At 42.2% G+C, this 21,276-nt stretch overlaps 1 protein-coding gene across 2 annotated transcripts in view; it reads right to left on the reverse strand.

The window, feature by feature from the left end:
• Plekhm3 (pleckstrin homology domain containing M3) overlaps positions 1-21,276 on the reverse strand; it is a 143,180-nt gene that overhangs the window by 114,601 nt on the left and 7,303 nt on the right. For both annotated transcript variants that reach the window (XR_003711224.1, XM_028765811.1), the window contains exon 2: positions 12,212-13,144. Coding sequence is in view for 1 of the 2 variants with exons in the window: in XM_028765811.1 (XP_028621644.1) it covers positions 12,212-13,144 (933 nt within the window). In the remaining variant the exon portion in view is untranslated. The remainder of the gene's footprint in view (positions 1-12,211; positions 13,145-21,276) is intronic.

Here is a 21,276-nt window from a genome sequence, read left to right on the forward strand (position 1 = left end):
CATGTGAAATGGAATAGTCTTATGGAGGACTGACTGTCATATTTGAACTGCAGTGAATAACTGAGTTAAAACAAAATATGTACAGATGTGTCAAGTAAGTTTCTGATAATGCAGTTCCTGGAAGGGGGCAACCCAAGTTTGAGAACCCCTAGTCCACTGAGACAGCTTAAGCACATTTGAAAATGTTGCGTGCTTATCCCTCATACTAGCACAGCAAAGCTCTGAGGTCACGTATTGAAAACCTAGAAGTGCCTAGAAGCTGCAAGATGCAGCATCATAACAAGTTTGACATGAGTGGGTTTACACTCATCATCTAATAATAATTTTAAACAACTTAGATGATTTAGTGATGAACGTGTCAATTTGTTAGGCGGATGACTCCTGTCTGAGATCCCTAGAAAAGATGGGAGAGCAGCAAAGCCCATGTAGGAGTGCTGAAGGAAGGTCCAGACAGGTCACCACAATCATTCAGTGCGTATCTATGCTGTACTAGATGCAGAGTTAGGTAGATGGCAATGATCATGATGAATACGGCAATCGCCAGGGCAGTATCTGCAGCCACATACAGGAAACATACATTAAGTAAACAATTACTCACAAAAAAAATCTTACAATCTCAATTGTGAATAGCAGTTGAGCAAGGGGCACTATAGAGAGAGGATTTAATAAGTCCTAAGCAATTTGAGGGGGTTGGAAAAAGCACTCTTGAGGAAGGGGCATTGAAGCACTGACCTGAAATATGAGTTAGGGTAGCACTGGGAGCAGCACTGTTTCAGAGAGAATCAACTGGTCATTTGAAAGCTTGGGAGAGGATACAATTTTTGAGGAAAAGAATGAATCCAGTGCTAGAACTTAGGCAAAGGGCCTGAAACCCCGTGGGCAGGCCAAGATGCAATAGGGATGCTGAAATTCAAGCCAAACTAGTGGGAAGCAACTAAAAGTTGTAAATCAGACCACCTGTAAATAGGGCCGATTCAAACTTTAATACGCTCACACTCGTGGCAATTGACACATCACATGGGAAAGTTAGGCTGCAAGGTTATTTTGTGAGCTCATGTGGCTATCTGAATGAAAGATACTGGAGGTAGAGGCCAATAAATCATTTAAGGGAAAAAAAGGCTGTCTCAAAATTCAAAATACTAACTATGCTTGTCAGACAAAACAAAGCCAGAATGCAGGTAAAGAGTTAGAACTATCCCCGTACTTTCTTTAAATTCATCACAGCCTAGAACCTGTTGGATATCATGAATGCTTCCACAGTATAAAGGTAACATGGAAACCTGGAGATTTTTCAGAAAATCAATACCTTCATGGTTGAAATGCTTAACATATATAGAGGAAACACTCTAAAGAAATATGCTCATATAACCTAGGAAAAACTAAAGGATGGTTTGATTTACCTATTAAGAACATTCTATTACCAAAGGGTGGTGGTACACACCTTTGATCCCAGCTCATGGGAGGCAGAGGCCAGCCTGGTCTACAGGGCAAGTTTCAGGATAGCCAGGGCTGTTACACAGAGAAACCCTTTCTCGAAAAACCAAATGAACAACAACAGTACTAATCTAGCCATTTTATAGCTAGATTAGTACTTTCTCCAAGTCTGTATACATTTAGTTAATTTGGAAATACCACAATAAAGCCTTGGGGTTCTGACTTCAATAGGTCATAGGATGGGTCCAGACAGTCCATCTCACATTACATACATAATTCTAATGTGGGCACTAAGGCATCCTTGACAGATCTTCGATAGGCATCTTAGGGTGCTAAGGTCTTCCCTGTAATAAGTGGGATACCAAGTCACAGGCCCTAACAGGTCTACATGGGTAGACAAGGAAGGCTTGCAAGAATAATGTTCAATTCTACCTAGGACATGAGAAAAAGGAAGGAGCAGAGGTAGAGATGGTCAAGAAAGACTCGGGAAAGAGAGCATTTAAGATACACAGGGAGGTTCAACAGAGTATATACAATACAGAATTATATCCACAGCCATAACCCCAGCAGCCTCCACCCTTGATCTTAGGGCTCACTGCTTTGTTAGCATGCTCTAGTCTCCATCCAAAACAAGAGAAGAAGCTTGCTGTTCTTTGGGTTTTTACTGATTTGATTTCATTAAAACATTTTCAGTGTTAGCATTTATCAATGTGGAAAGACATATGGGCATAAAGTCATATTTCTTACTATAAATTTAACTTTTAAGTTACCCCCACAGTTCAGTTTCTGGGATTGTATATCGACCATGTTTCCAAAAAAATTAAATCATTAGTTTTTAAGAAATTAACTCAAGAAATAAATTGGTATTGCTCTATTATATTACCTTATCTACAGATACATTAAAAATGTAAAGTTTAGGGGGAATCCTTAGGTACCTGGGAGGCTCAAGGAAGGAAGATCACAAGTTCAAGTATAGCCTGAACAACACAGAAAGATTTTAAGTCTCAAAAATAAGAAAGGCAAATTTTTTACAATTATGCTTCTGCCTTAGACAGATTTTGGGAAGCCTCTTAAGTAAGAATTCTTACTCTTAGGGGTCCATGAGAAGCTTAGACATTTAAAGATCCTAGGTAGGAATTAAGAAAGGTCTCAACCTACGCAGTCTATCCTAAAACCACACCTAGACCAATTTCTCTCCCAGGGAAAGGTCAGTAAATAGAAACTTTTAACTCAATGTGGAGTCCAATCGTCCAGTAACACTTTCTTCAGAAGTTTAAGCAGGAATGAACACGTGATGAGAACAATGTTAGCCAAAAAGGAAGCTACAAAAAGGGACAAGAACTTTCCAGACCAAAGTATAGCAACAAAGACTCAGAGAAATGAACAGCTTAAAAAAAAAAGCACAGTGATGCCTATGAAGTTCAGGAAGGTCTATCAAAAGATCCCTGTCTTCTGAAATTCAAAATGATCTTTTTCTTCTGAAACATATCAAAGAGATACATGTGACTTCTGTGATGAAAATACTAGGAATAAATCAAAAAGGCAAATTTATATCCTATAAAATCAAACGGCCTACTTACATAAAGTGATCAAATCTCCTTGAATTTCAGGATATGAAATAGTTTCAAATACAAATTATATAACATTGTTCTTCATAGACTCATGTTACTATTTCAGTGTGTGTTCATATTCTAGCTACCCATAAGATTTTTTTTCCTAGACCTAAAAACTTAGACTCTAAAAAAGATGGAAAGTCGAGTAATTTATACAATGACAGACATCAGAGCCAGGAAAAGGATTCCCATCATCCGTCTTTTCCAATTGATATTCCTACTGGCATAAGTTCTCTTTACCAAAGGAAAAAGGTTTTATTGAATGATATTTAAATGAAAGACATAAATCTCATTTATGTCTAAACCAGAGACATTAAAAAAATAACAAGATGAGAGATAAAAAGACTGCATAGAACAAAACATTGGAGGGGGGCAGAAAAAACTAAAGATCTCAATTTAATTGTGTTATAATTACTTACACTAACTAAAGCTGGCTTGTTTTCTGTATACCAAGCATGGTACTCAGAACTTAATAGGGGGTCAATATACACTTGCAGAAGGTTTGAATTAATACATCTGTCTTGCAGAGAGACAAACACACAATCTAAGTATCTTTTTAAACAATGCTTTCATTTTAACTTTGTTTTATGTGTAGGATGTTTTGGCGCATATATGTCTGTGTACCACTTGTATGCCTGGTGTCCAGAGCATCCCTATGAGGGTACTAGACCCCTGGAACTATAGTTATAGATCATGTGAGCTGTTATGTGGGTGCTAGGTATTGAACCCAGGACTTCTAGAAAAGCAGCCAGTCCTCTTAACCTCTGAGCCATCTCTCCAGCCTTCAATCTAAGTATCCTGACATCTGAAATTCGAGGTTTTCTAATCTCACTAGACAGGCCTCTGCTCATTTTCTCCCTTGGCCACAGGAAGTCCAACCCACTTGTGGTAGTTCTGTTACATTGGTCAAATGGAATTACACTAAGTGAGCCTATTTCGTAAGTGGCAGCTTTCAAATATGCAACACTAACATTCTGGCCTCCCTCTTCTAGTCCCATGTGTACACTGATTTTAGTATCTTCACCGTCTTCTATATCAACAGACGTGGGTGTTTACTCTTAAAGAGTAACATCCGTAACTGAAAACTCCAGATGTGGTCTGGCCAGGACAGGGGACAGTAAGGATATCTTTTTTTTAAGATATATGTATCGACTCATGTGGGGGGTTGTTGGAGCTACAATGCACATGTGGAAGTCAGAAGTCTTTTCACTCCTTTTACCTGTGAGTCATGAGATCTAACTTAACTCATGTGGAGATGCACTGCAGCAGGTGGCTTTACCAGCCGAGCTGTCCCACCAGCTAGATAGCATTTCTTTGGGGGCCTGTTTTGTAAATGTTTTTGATGGAGCTAAAGCAGATCCAATGCTGGTTTCTAGTTGGCTCATCTGTATGCCTACATGGACTACTGCTGGTCCAATTTCCTCTGTCTTCCATCTCTGCAGTCAATTTTCTGAATATGAGTACAAGACTGGGTACTCATCACTCTAAGTCTCTTCTCATTTGTCTTCAGCCACTTCTCTATCTTGACTTGCTCAGTTCTGTCATTTTACATCTTAGTGGCCCAACTCGGTTTTGTAGTAGCTGTAACTGTGGTATGCACATTTATGTTATTTCTATTGGGGCAACTGTCATATGTAGGCAATTATTAATAAAAGCTAGCCTTACAAGGTGCCAGGCCCTGTCCTCAGCCCTTCCTTAAATTCAAATTATTTGCACTCAAAGTAATAAGGTGGATGGGATTATGTTCTCACATTTAAGATGAGAAAAATGAAAGCAGAGAGAAATGAATCTAGGGGGACAGAACTCACAAGTAGAAGAACTGGAAACCCAGGCAGGACTCGTGTTTGTCCATAAGAATCTGAATCTTCCCAGACAACATTTTAGATGGACATGGACCTATCAGTCAGCAATGCTTGGGTAAAACTGCCAGTCATTCACATAACAATATAACTGTGGCCTCTGATAGACCAAGTTTCACAGTATTGGGGATTAGGCTAGATGCTGGATATCTGTCTAAACACCAGGCACTGCACAGCGACCTTAATTTCGTTATGTAGAAGCCTCATTTCCCTTTGTGCATCCTCAACCAACAACCAAACAAATCCTGAGCATTCTAGGGCACACCTCTATCTTCTCTTGTGCCTCACATGGTACCTACTGCATAATGACTATATAATATCACCATACTAGATACAATAAAAGCCAAGGAGACTTTCCTGGAGGTTAAAAACAAAGTCTAAACTGGAAGTCAAAATGAAAGGCCACTTTAACTCTTTAGCTTTCAAATCACAATGGGGATTCTCTCACAGGGCCTCAAGTCAGTGGCCACTCACACTCATTCTCTAGATCATCCCCTCCAACACCTTAACACACCATTTGAGGGAAAAGGCTTTCTGCACAACTTTGGAGGGCACAGCATGCACTCTCCCGTTGATCCTGGGAGAGTACGTGTGATACATGTAAGGTTTTAATAAATTTTTAATAAATTTAATAAATAAATATGGTTTCTCCCTTCTAAATACTTGTTGACATGAACATTAAAATTAAAATTCTACTTGAAGATTTTCTTACTACAAGCAACATTTGTGTTCATATTCAAAGTTAGAGAAATAAAATGTAGCCATTTAGTGCACACACGGGCATGCATATGCACACTCACAAAACTCTAGTGATCTCTCCTTTGAATAAGAAACCACAACACAACACAGTAAGGAGATAATTTGGACGACATGACAATGCAACATCAGATTGAGTGCTTTTTATTTATTCAAGCCGATTCTATGCCTTGGAGGGTATATTTGCATTTTTCTTCCTTGTTTTTCTTCCTCTAACTCTCTACCTTCCCATACACTAATTAAATAAATCTTTGCTTTATTATCATTCCTACCAAAAGGGAGACAAATCTGAAGCAATGGTAAATAAAAGGATAGCAAATACAAACAAAAAAATCTCTTCCTTTTTGTTTCCAAGTTCATTTTCTTAGAAGACCTGCCACTTTGGTACACCAAATTACCCCCTAGTTTTTCCCGCACACAGTGAAAACAAATCTTCCCTAACACATTTATACTTTTTTTTCCATAAGAATAAAATACATAACTGCTTCTCTTTACATGGGGAACCAAGAGATGTTCCTTTAAGTAGATTCACACACACAATCAGCTGCCAGATTCAATGTCTCTTTCTCAACAATTACCACTTTGCAGGATTTACTTCAAGGCCAATAAGTAACCAACGAGGTCCAAGGCAGAAAAAACTGCTGCTTACTTCCAAACTGGTAGCTACCGAATGAATAATTAACCTTCTATACTTTCTATCGGGATGCTTGTATTGCTAGGGTGAAGGTATTCTTTATGTCTAAACGATGTCATAAAACAGGCAGTTGCCAGAAATATGCCCTCATTTATCACTTGAAATGCCATGTGGTATTAGCAAGGTCGATATTGTTTATTTAACATATTTTGCTTTCCTGAGGGCTTAAAATGATTTGTTTTTGCAGCTGTAACAGAGTTAAATTAGGGATTTATCTTCAGCTTAGCTAGTTGAGCATATATAACGGGGAGGGGGGGCATTAATTATCTGCCTAAAGGCCTTTGGTCATCTTCCCACAGATTCCAGCATCCTTAAGGTCCTGAGTTACACCAACAAACAGCCAGATCTGATCTTCAAGTAATCAAGTCTGGTTTCTCAGGAACAGACAGCCACTGAAAAAAGGGGTTTGTTTCTAGTTCCAAACTCCCCCTCCCCCAACATGTAAATGCTATTGGTGTAAGAACTTTTTTTTCCCCCTTCAAGGAATTGAGCAAGGAATTTCAGGGGAAAAAAATCTTAGAGCAAACACTACTTCCAGACAACTATTCCCACACGTTCAAACTGCCAGAAAGCACCCACAATCCCTTTCCTAACCTTTAGGTCTACTGTTCTCTGTCTTACCCCAGCAGGGATGGAGAGCTGACCCCAAAGATAAATCTCTCCAAAGCCTGTACTAAAATTCTAACTCTCTGCTATCTGCTTGTCTATGTCTGTGTGTGAAAGAAAAAGGGGAGCAGAGAAGTAACCAAGACAGAAAGACAGCAAAGGGAGAAAGAAGCAGTAAGGTGAGGCAAAGGAAAACTGGAGTACAGTTCACACAAAAATGAACCAACCGAGCATGCACACAGCAGGGTGCAGGGATGCTCCACATCCCAGGTCCTAACAACAGACTTCTTTTTCAGAGGTTCATTGTCAATCAATTAGCCAAGGCAACAGGGGTCGGTGGGATGGGAGTACACAGGGAAACAATGGCTGCCCTGTTGTATTACTATTTAATCACTTTTACTAAATAAATAGAGCAGCCCCGAGGTGCCGTCATGTCAAGGGAATTTCTAACAACAACAACAACAACCACACACACACACACACACACACACACACACACACACACACACACACGGGGGCGGGGGGGAAAGCCTTCATTTTCATTGGTCATTACTTTTTTCCTTCAGGACAAGAGAGGGTTATTACTGTAGCCTTAAGTCCCATCTTTGTGCTTCTTGCCTTTGATTCCCATTCGGACCCTGCCACTTTCTGGCACTAATTTGTCAGGCTGAACAAAGAGGGGATTTGTACCTCCTGTAAGGTCTCAATTAGGAATGGCTTCTGCTGTATTATGTGCCATTCAGAGGAGACACAATGCCGGTAATTACAGGAATTTGCACTAAATGGCTGAAGAATTCACAGCAAAACTTTTCCCCCCTTTGAGTTTTCCCCCTCCCAAGGGCTGGAGGGGAAGAAAAAGGAAAGTAACAGCTCTTGATGCCAGAGATGCACAATCACCAACAACAGTCCCAGAGGTTAAACAGCAGCCAGGGAACAAAACCATAAAAACAGCAGAGGAAAGCACAGGTGGAATCCCTAGGCCCACTCTTCTTCCCTTCCCACACTCAACTCCAGTTCCACTCCTGAGCACTGCCCTGAGTGGGCCATCCAAATCACACCCAAGTTACAGAACAGTCACACAAGGAACAATTCTGAAGGTGAGTATTGTATCCCTGTCCATAGAGTCACAGGCTCTTCAAACTATTGTACTCAATTGCTAGGTTTCTTAATTGCTGGGAAATTACTGTGTGCCTTAACAAGAAAATCATGTATCTGCTGAGTAGGTGCACATGTCAAATTCCTAAAGAAAACAAGCATGTTGTCTTTTAGTCTTAATTTATACGGCAGTTATTTGAATAGCCAAATTTAGAACCACTTATGGCTATGCACTTCATAAATATTTTAATAAATGGCACAATCACCTTTTAAGCATTAATATTTTAACGTCACAGATTCCTCATTGTCAAATACAATTCTGAATTCCAGCCCCTGGTTTCACTAAAGAAGCACACATCATTTTCTATTGTAGAAGCTTTCGACAGAGGCTATATTAAAGCATCCCCAAATAACAGTTCTGCAACGCCTTGTCCAGCATGTACTGCTCTGCTCAAGAACTTTCTGTGGGCTCATGGTCAAACATGAAGTTCAGTTGTATCGAGTGCCTTTTTTTATAGTCCAGAAATTATCTCCTACAGTCGTACATGGCACTACCTACCTCTGAAGGCTCTGGAATCTGGAATGTGGCTGTCACGTCTGTGAATCTGGCTGTGGCTACCATTTGGCAGTTACCAATGTAACTATTTAATAAATGCAATTTGGCTTTCCTAGCTCCTACAGTCTAATGAGGAAAGGGGCTACATCCACATTTCTAAAGCTCTGACCTCAGGCACATCCAAGTACTGGGCAAACAGAAAATAGTCAAAAAAGTACAGGAATGGGTTCTCAGATGTCAGGAAGTGGGACTGGCAAGCTCAGGGGTCCCCAGAGACAGGCATGAACATGGTTAGGTTTCTGTAGCAAAAGATTCCTAAGCAGCCACGGAGCTGGAGAGGAAGCCATGCAGCTATCACACACAACTATCCTAAGTCTAAGCATGAGCCAAGAAATATGCAGTTATGGCTCAGCATAGAGCTTCAAAACCGTAACCTCAGGCATCCTGGAATGGCCATGTTCCATTTTCTCTGTAGGAACTGTTTAAAACTTAAGAGACCTAAGAAGTCTTCACTTAGAGAAAGAATTTAGTGAAATAGGGCCAACCGTCCTTATGTTCTATATGTAAAAGCCAATATTTGCAGCGCCTCTGAATAGTAACCAAATGACAACAGAAGAAAGAACCTACTCAGTGCAGTCTTCCACTTAACACTTATTCATCCAAAATATTTTCCGGGAGAGGGACCAAGCAAACATTTAAAAGTTAACAGTCTAAAGAGATACACTAAAGCCATGAAAGTCTGTGAATTTGCTTCTCAAAAAATGCATGAAGTCCAATGTGCTGAACTGATTGACAGCCTGGAAGGCAAACATGCTAGGCTCTAGCTGCTTTTCCATGCAGTCTGTGTCATCAGGAGGACACAATTACAAAAAGCAAAGCAAGTGATTTAAATTACCAATGCTGTGAAAACATGGATCCTTAAAAGGGCCATCTGCTGTGACAGACACCTCTGATATGACAGACAGCCTCCGACTAATTTAAAAAATATTCAGGTTTGTATAACAAGGTTTTTTTTTTTTTCTTTTCTTTTTCTTTTGAGACTATGCCCCCTACAGGACACAAAGAATAATTCCCAACCTGAGGCAGGAAACCAGTCTTCCCGGTTTAGTATTGGAAATGAAAAGGCCTGCAAACCACACATGTTGTAAATCGAGTCAACACCATCCTCTCTAATGGAAAAGGGACGATGAAGCAGAACTGGTTTTACTCCGGAATGCACTACATCGTACATTACATGTGTAAGTTAGCAGTCTCTCCACCCTAAATTACAAATGCACCTGCATCCCACTGCAGTGCCAAACCAAAGCATGAAGTAACAGCTGAGCAGGGCAACCCATATTACACTTGTTACCCTGTGCCTGGGCTTCCCGTGCTCCCCTACTCAGCTATCCTCCAACAATCCAGATTTATCAAACTCTGAATTTAGACAGCCACAGGAGGCATCCTGTCACAGGGAACTGGGTGACAGATGCTGCCAGAAAGTTCTGCTCTTGCCCGTTATGTAATACTTCCCCTCTTTTACTTCACTTCCTTCTCTGCGCTTTGCCTCCTCGCTTTGCCTTTCCATTTCTAATCTCTCCAAGCTTGAGACACTGGGCTTGCTCTCCAACATTCCCTTTTCTCAATGAAATGCAACACATGGGCAATGCATACTCCTTTAGGAGCAGACTTCGAGACAGGTGAGAAGTGCTAACTGAACGGCAGCCTTCACAGACACCCCCCCGGGGGGGGGGGCTTTCTCCATTCTCTTCCTACTTAGTCTCCTAGGGCAGGTGCTCCAGCAACCACCTTGAAATTCACAGACTCTGTCAGCAATCTAATGTCACACAAGTATATTATGAATTCAGGATGCCTATCTTGTAAGCAATTAGTATAGTATTGCTGAATGCTTGAATTCTGAAATATAATAATATATGCACCAAAGAGACACTGAAAAGCTAACAATTTCTAAATTTAAAAAAAAAGCAAGACAAATTAAACAAACCAAAACTACTAAAAGTAGTATTTTCTTATCAAAACCACTTCCAAAGGTAGCTAACTGATTCAGCACAAGGTCTACTCTGTCACACACACACACACACACACACACACACACACACTACCTCCTGTCGCTTCTATACTGGCTCAGTGTTTCTCTCAATGTGTTTTTATTTGTTTTCTGAGACAGGTTTTCATGATCTATCCCAGACTGTCCTCAAACTGGCAATCCTCCTGCCTCAAAGTCTTCCAAGTCTTAGAACTACAGGTGGGTACAGCCACATATGCTAGTGCTGGTATTTCTGGCATAGAGTTTCTCTTTTTGCCAATCCCACTGCAAAGTTCCTATGCACAGTCACTGAGACCCTCCTTAAAGTCCATTATTTTCCAATAGAAAGGTGGTCATTGTGACTCCACTGAATTTAAAGTGTGGGTTTTCACTCTGAGACCACCACCATTTGCTTTTTTCAATGCAGGGCAAGAACAGAGTATAAAACCTGCTCTTGGCTGGTGATGAGCTCCTGGTTCTTGTCCACTTTAAACAGCATACTTATAAGTCTAAAACGCCTGAATTGAAAACTTCTCAATCAGACTTCCAGTTAAGTCTGTCTCTGTAGTAAGTTATCACAAATTGGGGGTTTAGAGGGAAGGAGGTAACTTTAGCTTAGTAGCTGGACAAATCTGGTTTGGGGGAGAAGTCTTTCCTTCCCTTTCTCTTCCTATTTCAGTGTTTGTGGGAGTCGAGGAGAATGGGGATAAAGAGGAGTAACAAGGGTTCAGACTGTGGCAGAGCACTGAGCTTGAGAGCCACTCTGTGATAACCTCACACAGTGGTTCCAGGGACACTGGGCTTCCCCTCCTATCTCAGCAGTCATCTGCTGTTCGCCCTCCTTTTGGCCACCTCTGTGCTGTCCTCAATGCTGACTTCCTATAGACTCTACTGCAAGAAGATTTGACAAGATCATGATCAATTTCAGCTGCTAGCTAGGAACATTTTCCTTGCCTAAGGAATGTCAGTAGTTAGCTGGGATGCAATGTTCTGTCATGAAACAATCTGTGACACACACAGTCACAGAGATCTTTATTCAAGAAGGCAGAGGAGATGGAATCATGGCTGACTCAGGAAGCCTAAATTCCATTCTGGTCAGGCTTTGGCCAAGTCATTTTGATTCACTGAGGTACAGAATGGCTGCTTCTACTTACATTACCAATGGGTACTAGGATGGATAGATTTTGTTCTGTTTGGTTTGGGTTATTTTTGAAATAAGGTCTCACATTGTAACACAGTATCCCTGACAGACCTGATACTTGATACATAGCCCATACTAGCTTTCAACCTGACTTAGCCTTCTGTGCTACTTAGATTTTTTTTTTTTTTGAGACGCGGTCTTACTTCATAGCCCTAGCTGACATGGAATTCAGAATATACATACATACACATATACATATATATATATTTAATGAAGTACTCTTCTTAGAAGAGAGATACTTTTTATAAACAGACAATCTTAACACAAACATCTATACTGTTGTATGAGAAGGATTGAGGTGAATTGCCATTGTAGGGCTTGGGGAAGCTCCAGCATCAGCATCAGCATCAGCCTGAATGCACACTCCATACCTGCACATTTGAAACTCTGAGCAGTGAGTCCTCGCTCCAAAGACAGTGTAGTCAGGATGCTCAGGAAGCTGGTGGTCACAGACTGGCGTTTGCTCTTCCGCAGCTCATGGCCACCTAGCTGATCCTTGGGTTTGTTCCTTAGTGTGACCTGCAGGTTTTGTTCGGAACTCCTTGCAGCGTTGGCTGCTGTCTTCAGAGCCTCCATCCATTCCTGAGCCCTCTGTCGGGTCTCAGCCCGGAGGCGGAGGACATCCTGGGGAAAAATGACTTGAAAGCAAGAGTCACAACCATCCAGGTTGTCTATCTGCACAGCCAGACACACATCCACATTGTAACTCAATAGGGGATCTTCATCTACCTTGCCGGGGTGGAAAGCCATAAGATAGGCCTTGCTCAGCACAAATGTAAAGGCCTTCCAATTGTTTTGGACAGTCAGTCTGTAGAGTGTCCCTGATTTGAGGATGTTTTGGTACTGTTTGGGGCTATCCAAGACAGGAGAGGCCAGCAACCCACTGGATTTCTTCTGTAAACAGTGGTTCTGTGCACAGTCAACATGATGACCAAGTCCTAGAGAGTTTGCCATCTCATCTTGCCGTCCCATGTAATTGGGCACAGCAGCATGCACAACTTCCCAGAGCTTCTGCCCCCAGTCCAATGCCTCCCACGGGGACTCTGCCTTTAGCTGCAGCTGAGAATTGTCATAGAGAACAGTATCTACCATCCTGGCCTCAAGATTGCCTAAAACAGATATGCTCTGGAAGTGGGAAAGCTGGTACGTGGCATACAAGCTTTGATTCCCGCTGCTATCAAGGCTGTAGAAGTTTAAGTTGTAGGGTGAGAGTTCTGCATAACAGCTTTGCCAGTAACTGTCATGGTTCTTCCTGATCTCCAGATAACCCTTCTTCAGTATGTTTGGGAATGTTTGCTTGTGTTCTAGAAAGAAGAAAAGAAAATTCAAAGTAATAATTAATTACAGGAAGGCAGGCACATGAAACCAATCATGAGGGGGTGACATCTTTCTGGTTCAGATGAAACAAAATAGAGACATTCCAGGGCTGCACCTAACTGGCAAGAGGTATCTGGGAAATGTTTTACCTCAAGGTAATGAACAAGTGCATACAGAATACATACAGAGTATACAATGCCAATGTGACCCTGAGGTCTGGGTGCCAAACAGAAATGCTGAGAACGCTGTGAACAGAGCACGTATGCCCTGTCCATTGGTCACACTGCCAGGTAAATTCTATAAAGATACAAAATACAAGGGTGCATTCCTGCACAGAGCTATTCCCTGCTTATACTCCTGTCTTTTCTTAGGCTGGTACCAGAAGGGGAGAACAGAAACAGTGTGACTTGTGCTGCGTTCCTCAAGCAAGCCCATCAGCCCTCAGGACAGCACTGGACCCTTCTATCCAGCACCATCTGTACCCTTGGCTCTGCTACGTCGAATTCAAGGTCCCTCCTCAGGTGGCAGTTTTCTCTCTGAGTCTACTGTGCTTATGCTGTGCCCTTGGCTTAAGAGGTTCTATCGCACTGCTTCAGTAAGTGACTACACACTTAACTTTCCTCCTGACCTCTCTTACCTTCCTTCATCTCATCGGGAGACACATGGCCCTGGTCAGCATCAGGCAGCCCTACAATATTATTCCTCTATCACAGGCTTTTATCAGATTATATTATCATAAGCTATTTAATGTCCAAACAAACGATATTTTAGCGTTTATTTTTTCAAGTCTGTCTTCACTAATGGAGTAAGATCTCTGTTCCTTTCTATAGTACAGCACACAGGACAACACCTTATCACTACAAAAACAGGTCCTTAGTAAGTACAATATTGTTAGGTAGGTACAGGAATATACTTGTAATGTCAGCACTGGGAAAATGAAGGCAGGAGGATCACAGAGCTCATGAGGCCAAGGACAACCTGCTACACACTGAGAACCATACTGGCCTATACTACAAGTATTGTCTTAAATAAATAAAAAATGAAAAACAAGAAGGAGGAGTACTTGTTAAATTAGAAACAAAGCTCCTAGCACAGCATCTAGCCCATGAGGAGCGTAATTCCCTTCCCATCCTCTTCTCTCCCTTCCGCTCACTTGCAAATTTATCCAGTCACAGTATCTTTACCTGCTGACAACCCTCACTGAATGCCATGTAGAACTTTAATAAAAGAGACTGTTAGTTCAGAGACCTCCTGGGAGTTTAGTTCTTGAGACAGGTTCTCTTTTTGTAGCCAAGGCTAGCCTCAAACTAAGATCCTTCTGCCCCAGTTTACATGCTGCCATGCCTGGACTCCTGAGACCTTGGTCTGCCATGAAAGAATATCCATGGGAGAGAATGGTTTTTAAAAAGTGACCTGGTAGAAATTTTAATGTCTAAGCTATTTCTTAATCTCTCTGCTGATATATTCTACAGACAGCCACAAACTGAGTCATTCCCTGAAGATAGATCACACTTGCAAAGGGGAAAAGAAAGGAAGGGAGGGAGGGAGAGAGGAAGGGAGGAAGGGAGGGAGGGAGGGAGGGAGGGAAGGAAGGATAGGTGGATGGACAGACGGACAGATGGACTAGCTAGCTCTCATCTTAAAATACTAAACCACCAGAGGAAAGGAGACACAAGAGGTGAAGAAAGGCCTGTTTCAGCTGCTTTATGTCTCTGGTCCTGACGTTAATTCATTACTATTTCTGCAAAAACTAAAACGTCATTAATTTCTCACAACACACACTAGTCCCTTTGTAGAAGAGATAATGGCTGCCTACTCTCAGGCATCTTGTCTGCTGACAACGCAGGAGGCAGGCAGGGCTGAGTGGCGCTGCTGCCCCCTTTGCCCTCTCCTTTCCATCAGGCTGCCTTCTCAGTCAGATTTCGGCTTGTGCCCCGCTCAGCCCTCCTGTGACCTGGCAGCTCAGCTGTCAGTCCTTGAGTGAAGCAGAAACCACCTCTCCTGCTTTTAGACAGAAATTACCACCTCCCTGTCTTACTTTCCTGAGAGCCTTTTACTGCAGCTGCTGGGACTTCCAAGCTGGACTCTAATTGTACTTCGGCCTAGCAGCACAGCAGACCCATGCTCACTCCTTTCTGAGGTATATGCTCAGATATAGATGACAGGTCAGATGGAAGGGACAAGAACTTCCACTAGGAAATCTCCAGGGTACTAAACCTAAAGTGTGCTCCAACACTGCTTCCCCACCCAACAGGAACTTGTATCTTTGTTCTCCTCCAGACTTGAGCCTGTGTGTCTGAGGCCAGCCTAGGATGCCATGGAAAATCCTGTCTCCAAACAACTAATACACAAGCCAGGAAGGCAGGAAAGGCAGGGAGCTCCTCAGGGGGCTAGTCCTTTCTCAGACCAGCAGTGTTCATATCATTTTTTCTTAAATTTTGTGTTTGAAGGATTAACCTTCTTTAACTATATGGGGGCTGGAGAACTACCATGTCTCTCTGATTTCTAGCAACTATTACTTCTATTTGATCTGGTTTATTTTAAATACTTTTTGCTACTGACAAATGAGCATACATACATGTGTATACATATATACATATACATGTACACACATACACACACATATATGTAAATTCATTATTTTGCTCTAGTTGAAGTGTTCCCTAGATCTTATCATTAATTTACACATACTTTTAAAGTGCTCAATTTCACACGAGAATTTCAATCTTAATGAATGTAAGTGATTCAGATAAATCAATAATAAGATTTACATCATTTCTCCGGGGTTGGGGGGGAAGATGCAGAAACATAATCTTTAAAAAAAAATCACCATAACTCACAACTTTCATAATGAAGCAACCACAGAAATTCTTCACAAAACTAAGAAGCAAGCAAGCCCACCCACCACCTGTACTCCCCACTCCCCAACATCACGGCTCACTTCCTCTTTAATGAAGGTCTCTTTCCTCTTCTCCTGGTCCTCCCCAGAGCAGTGGTAGCAGAACCATGACTGCAGCTAACTAAAGAGGAAAGGAGAACTCTCCTGCTAGCACCTGACTTACTTCTGCATGACCCGTCCACCAGATGTCCTGCCCACCAGAGTTCCTCTTTACCATTATTTCTTCATCAGTGCTCCAAAAAGTTTCCATTCCCATGACATCTATCTTCATCAAGAGCCAGTCTGCCTCCTTCCTGGCTATCCCATAGCTTTCTGGGTCTCTAAGCCCTTTCCATATTTCCTCTAAGCCCTTGCCATATTCCTGGCTTTTAGAATGTGTGAATAAACCCATTCACACATTCTAAAAGCCACACTATTACAAGCTCCCAAGCTTAACCTTCAATATTACATTATGGAAAATTTCAAACACCATCAAAGACATAAAGAAAGTGAAGATTATTCAAGCATTTGGGTAGGAAGATGGCTCAGTAGGTAAATCGAAATGAGGGCCTGAGTTTGGATCCCAAGCACTCAAGTAAAAAGCCAGGCAGGGGTGCAGATCTATAACCCCTGCATTTAGGGGCTGGTGAAAGGAAGGTCTTGAGGGCTTGCAGGCTAGCCAATCTAGCCAAAACAGTAAGCTACACATTCAGTGAGAAGCCTGTCTCAAAAAAACAAGGTGGAGAGAAACAGAGGAAGGCACGTGATCTCTGTTGGTCTCTGGTCTCCATATGCATACAGAAAAGTCTATCCACAAACATACACACATACATATGCATTCACCACACACATGGGCACACACACACATGCAGGCACACACATACACACACCATCAAGTTTCTACTATGTTTTGTTTTGTCACCTCTACCTCTTTAATTGTTGATTTTTATTTCACTATTTTCCTAGAATGTCTGAAAGTAAATTAAAGGCATGACATCATTTCAACTATAGATGTATCTCTGTCTGAACAATCAGAACTTTTTCTTTTTCTTTTTTTGAGACAGGGTTTGTCTATGTAACCTAGAGTGTCCTGGAACTCACTCTGTAGATCAGGCTAGCCTTGAACTCAGAGTTTTGCCTGCCCCTGCCTCCCAAGTTCTGGGATTAAAGGCATGTAACACCACCAGCTGACAAAAATGGGAACTTGCAACTTCATGGTGTTTTTTTTTTTTCTTTCACAATTCCACATTGATACTCCATGTTCCGAGGGGGACTGTCTGGCCTGATACTTCTGTAAGGTCTCTCATCCTTTCTCACACTCAATCCACAGCCCTCCCCATGTCTCTTCTATAAGCCTCAAGGCCTCTGCAGTTGCAATACTTTGTGGAATTTCTCCCTCTATTCCAATGCTTTATGTACTACCCACCTGGCTCTACCCCACCCCCATTTTCACCTCCGTAGTGAGACTACGCCTTACACTCAAATTAGAGAACCGTTCTCAGTCCTCTTCTATCACACCACCTTGCTGTAGTCTCTGCCAAGAACTCTCTCCTCCAAGGACAGTAATCCTGATGTCTTTGTCCCATTTAACAGGGGCTATCTCTATCAATATCTGTACAATGTATTAACAGACAACTTTGCTGGGATCTGTTGGGAGCTTTGCTAGGATCTGCTGATAGCCCACAGAAAAGAAAATGGATCTGAGAGTCCACACTATCTAGTCCAAAGTGCTCAAAGCCTTTCGACAAGTTCATCTAATGGGTTCAGAGAAGAAAGATCTCCATCTGAGAAGTTCTGTCACATTTTGAAGAGTGTCAATGTTGGACAGGGTGGAGCTGGTTATTGAGAGAAGACAGGAAGGCGAAGTGGCACGGAAATGGTGGGCCTTTCCTTATCGGTTTATACTCCATCTGTTCCCAAGTTGATCCTCTTTACTGTTCACATGTCCCACTTCCTTGTCCTTGCCACAGTCAGTCTGACTGAAGTCATCTCCTTACATGATAAAGGCTAGCAGCCCCTCCTACTCAGTCCAGCTGTTCTTTCTTCCTTCCTTAAGATGGAGTCTAGCTATTAAGTCCAGGCTAGCCTCAAACTCTGCTTCTCTTGTCATAGCCTCCAGAAGTGCTGGGCACAACTGGCTTCTCTAGGTTTTTTTACCCATCAATCCATTATGTGTGCCAATGAAGCAGGAAAAGACCCAGTAAACTGCATTCTTTTTCCTCACCAAAGATTCAAACCAACTGAGGCTGGCAAGGTCATCAGAAACAAGCATCTAAAATGATTAGCTGGCTGGAGGATGCAACTTAGGTCTATAGCAAACACAATCCCAGGATCACAAGCAGCCCTCAACAGCCACAGTCCTCCCCTTCTGAGACTCACATGAAAGGCAGATGATGTGCAGGAACCGAGCTGGAGCAGACTGAAAGCAGAACTAGTACTTCTTGTGAGAGAGGCTCTTACCTAGTTCCTCTCTTAAATTTGCCAAGAGGCCACCCCTCCTTCCCAGGGTGGAGCATGCAAATGAAAGCCAAGAGTGCTATTCTAATTGGTGGTCCTTTACGTGGGCACTAATGGCTATTAGAAAGGTAGCTGTCCTATCCCTACCCTCTGTTCCTGCCAACTTCCAGACTCCCTGCAAAGGATCCTAATCTCAACACTCAGGCTATTTTTGAGTGTCTTGAAAGAGATTTGAGCCGGGCGGTGGTGGCGCACGCCTTTAATCCCAGCACTTGGGAGGCAGAGGCAGGCGGATTTCTAAGTTCGAGAGTTCAAGGCCAGCCTGGTCTACAGAGTGAGTTCCAGGACAGCCAGGGCTACACAGAGAAACCCTGTCTCGAAAAACCAAACCAAAAAAGAGAGAGAGAGAGAGAGAGAGAGAGAGAGAGAGAGAGAGAGAGAGAGAGAGAGAGAGAGAGATATTTGAAACATACTTAACATTAAGTCAATTTACCTGGTCTGACTATCCTCTGTAGCCCAGGCACCTGCCCTCCTGTGCAGGTCAGCTCCCTGGCCACCCCTCTATGTGGGGTTTCTCACCACCTTAGCTTAGATCTCAGAAGCCAGAGCCCTTGATCTCAGGTGAAATATTCCTTCCTCACTGAGGACTTCTCTGGCATCCTAGATCAGTAACATTACTCTTTTCTTTGCAATTTTAGTTCACAAAACACAGCTGACAACTCTCTAAGTCGCTTCATGTTATAGTTTTCAATTGTGTTCAAGGTAGCGGCTAGAGAAATCACTGTGAACTAATTTAAAGCTTTGCTCTCTTTACATCAGCACAGGGGAGAAGGGAAACTAAGGCGATCACACTCATCCTGCGCTCCCCATGAAGCATATGAGCCATGCTAAGCATGCTCTGTGGTGCCAGTACACTTCTGCCCAGCATAACAGAGACATACTGCCCCACAAACTCTTCCTGGGGTTTTTCCCCTTCAGTTTCTTTCTTTTTTCCCCCTTCTCTTCTCCCTCTTGCTCTGGACCCGCTCACTCTGGCCCAAAGGTTTTTATTATTTATTTATTATATGTAAGTACACTGTAGCTGTCTTCAGACACCCTATAAGATGGCATCAGATCTCATTACAGATGGTTGTGAGCCACCATGTGGTTGCTGGAATTCAAACTCATGACCTCCAGAATAGCAATCAGTGCTCTTAACCGCTGAGCCATCTCAACTGCCTCCATCAGTTTCTTTTTATGTTTTAACTTTTTATCAATTCTTTATGAATTTCACATCATACACCCCTATCCTACTCATCTTCCCATCCCTTTGTATCCACAGTCCTCCCTTTCAACCTCCCCTCCAAAATAAAATAAAATAAAATAAAATAATAAATAATAAGAATACACACAAGACCAAGTTGTGGAAGCTGTGGTGTGCCCCCACACTACACCCTTCTGTCCACATGTCTTTGCTTGCACATGCTCATTTCAGTGAGTCACTGGTCTGACTTGAGGCCTCCGGCTTCTGCTGCACCATCAGTACTGGATCCTCACTTCCTCTTGGATATCCTGCTGCTGTCCCCACAGACTTTTCTTAATAAACTTATTCTATCAGAAAAGATCATTTGGTGCCAGCATCAAAAAATTATGTTTATCAAATTATGATTTTCAAATAATGAATATTTCATGACTATGAATATCAAATAATACTCCTTACAGTTATGCTGGAGAACCTTCCTAAGGAGTAAAAGGAATCTTATTTGTAAACCTCATAAACCTAGAAGAAAAGACAGGTCACCTGCATAGGCTCTAAGAAAACTATGAGCCAGGTCTGTTATTTTTGTGGTAAGCAGCAGTACCGTAGGCAATCAAGTCCTGGTCAGTGTCTCTTTTCTGAGGTAAACTTTGACTAGAAGATCACAAACCTAACTTTTTAACCTAGCAAACAACCCCAAATACAAACTTTTATGTCATTAAGTGCCACAGTGAGCTTTCTGCTCTGTTTCTATGATCTAAAGAAAATAAACTTAAATTCCCTTACTTAGATGTTAAGACAATCCACATTCCATTACCACATCTTTGTATAACTTAGAGAATCATAGAAATGTAAGAGACAGCTAAGGCAAAACCTGCAAAATGCTTCTCCAGGAGAACCCAAGTTTTGATCAGGTATATGCTCAAGGGACGTGGCCTCTTTAGCACAAGAAAAGAGTTATAACCTGTTTAACACTTGCAATACTCTATTGTCCTTCACTAGAAATTGCCTTGAGATTGAGCGGCCATCCAGCCTGAGCCTGAAGTGCCATTAGGAGCCTCTGGGAAAGAGACCCAAAAGAACTGCTGTCTCCTGCCTCTGAGCTTGACGAGCCTTGGAGCTGCTGGAGCCATGGGATACCAAAGAGCAGAGAAAAGAGACACCATTAATACACTGAGGATAAGGGCAAAAAGAGAAACACCCTGGGGAGTGCCCCTCTCTGGGGACTTTTGCTAAGTACTGCTGTACATGGTGCCTGGCATTAGCCAAGTGTTCAGTAACTGATGAGAAGGAAAAAAATGTTAGTAGCCTTATAATAACAAGCTATGCCACCATTCATTGGCTTTTGAAAATATTCTGATTTAAGACGGCAAAGAGGACCCAGGAAGCAAACTGACTTGGCAAGGATTATGTTACAGAGTGGGCAAGTGGAGAGTAGAACTCTACTCTCCAGAACGTCAATCTGGATCAACAGTTTTGTCTGTGATGGAGCAAATGAGTCCTAGCCATCTTTACTGATGGGGTAGTGGAATGAGCCCTAGCCATCT

Source organism: Grammomys surdaster, unplaced genomic scaffold, assembly GCF_004785775.1.
Source record: "Grammomys surdaster isolate TR1022 unplaced genomic scaffold, NIH_TR_1.0 165, whole genome shotgun sequence".
Classification (NCBI taxonomy): domain Eukaryota; kingdom Metazoa; phylum Chordata; class Mammalia; order Rodentia; family Muridae; genus Grammomys; species Grammomys surdaster.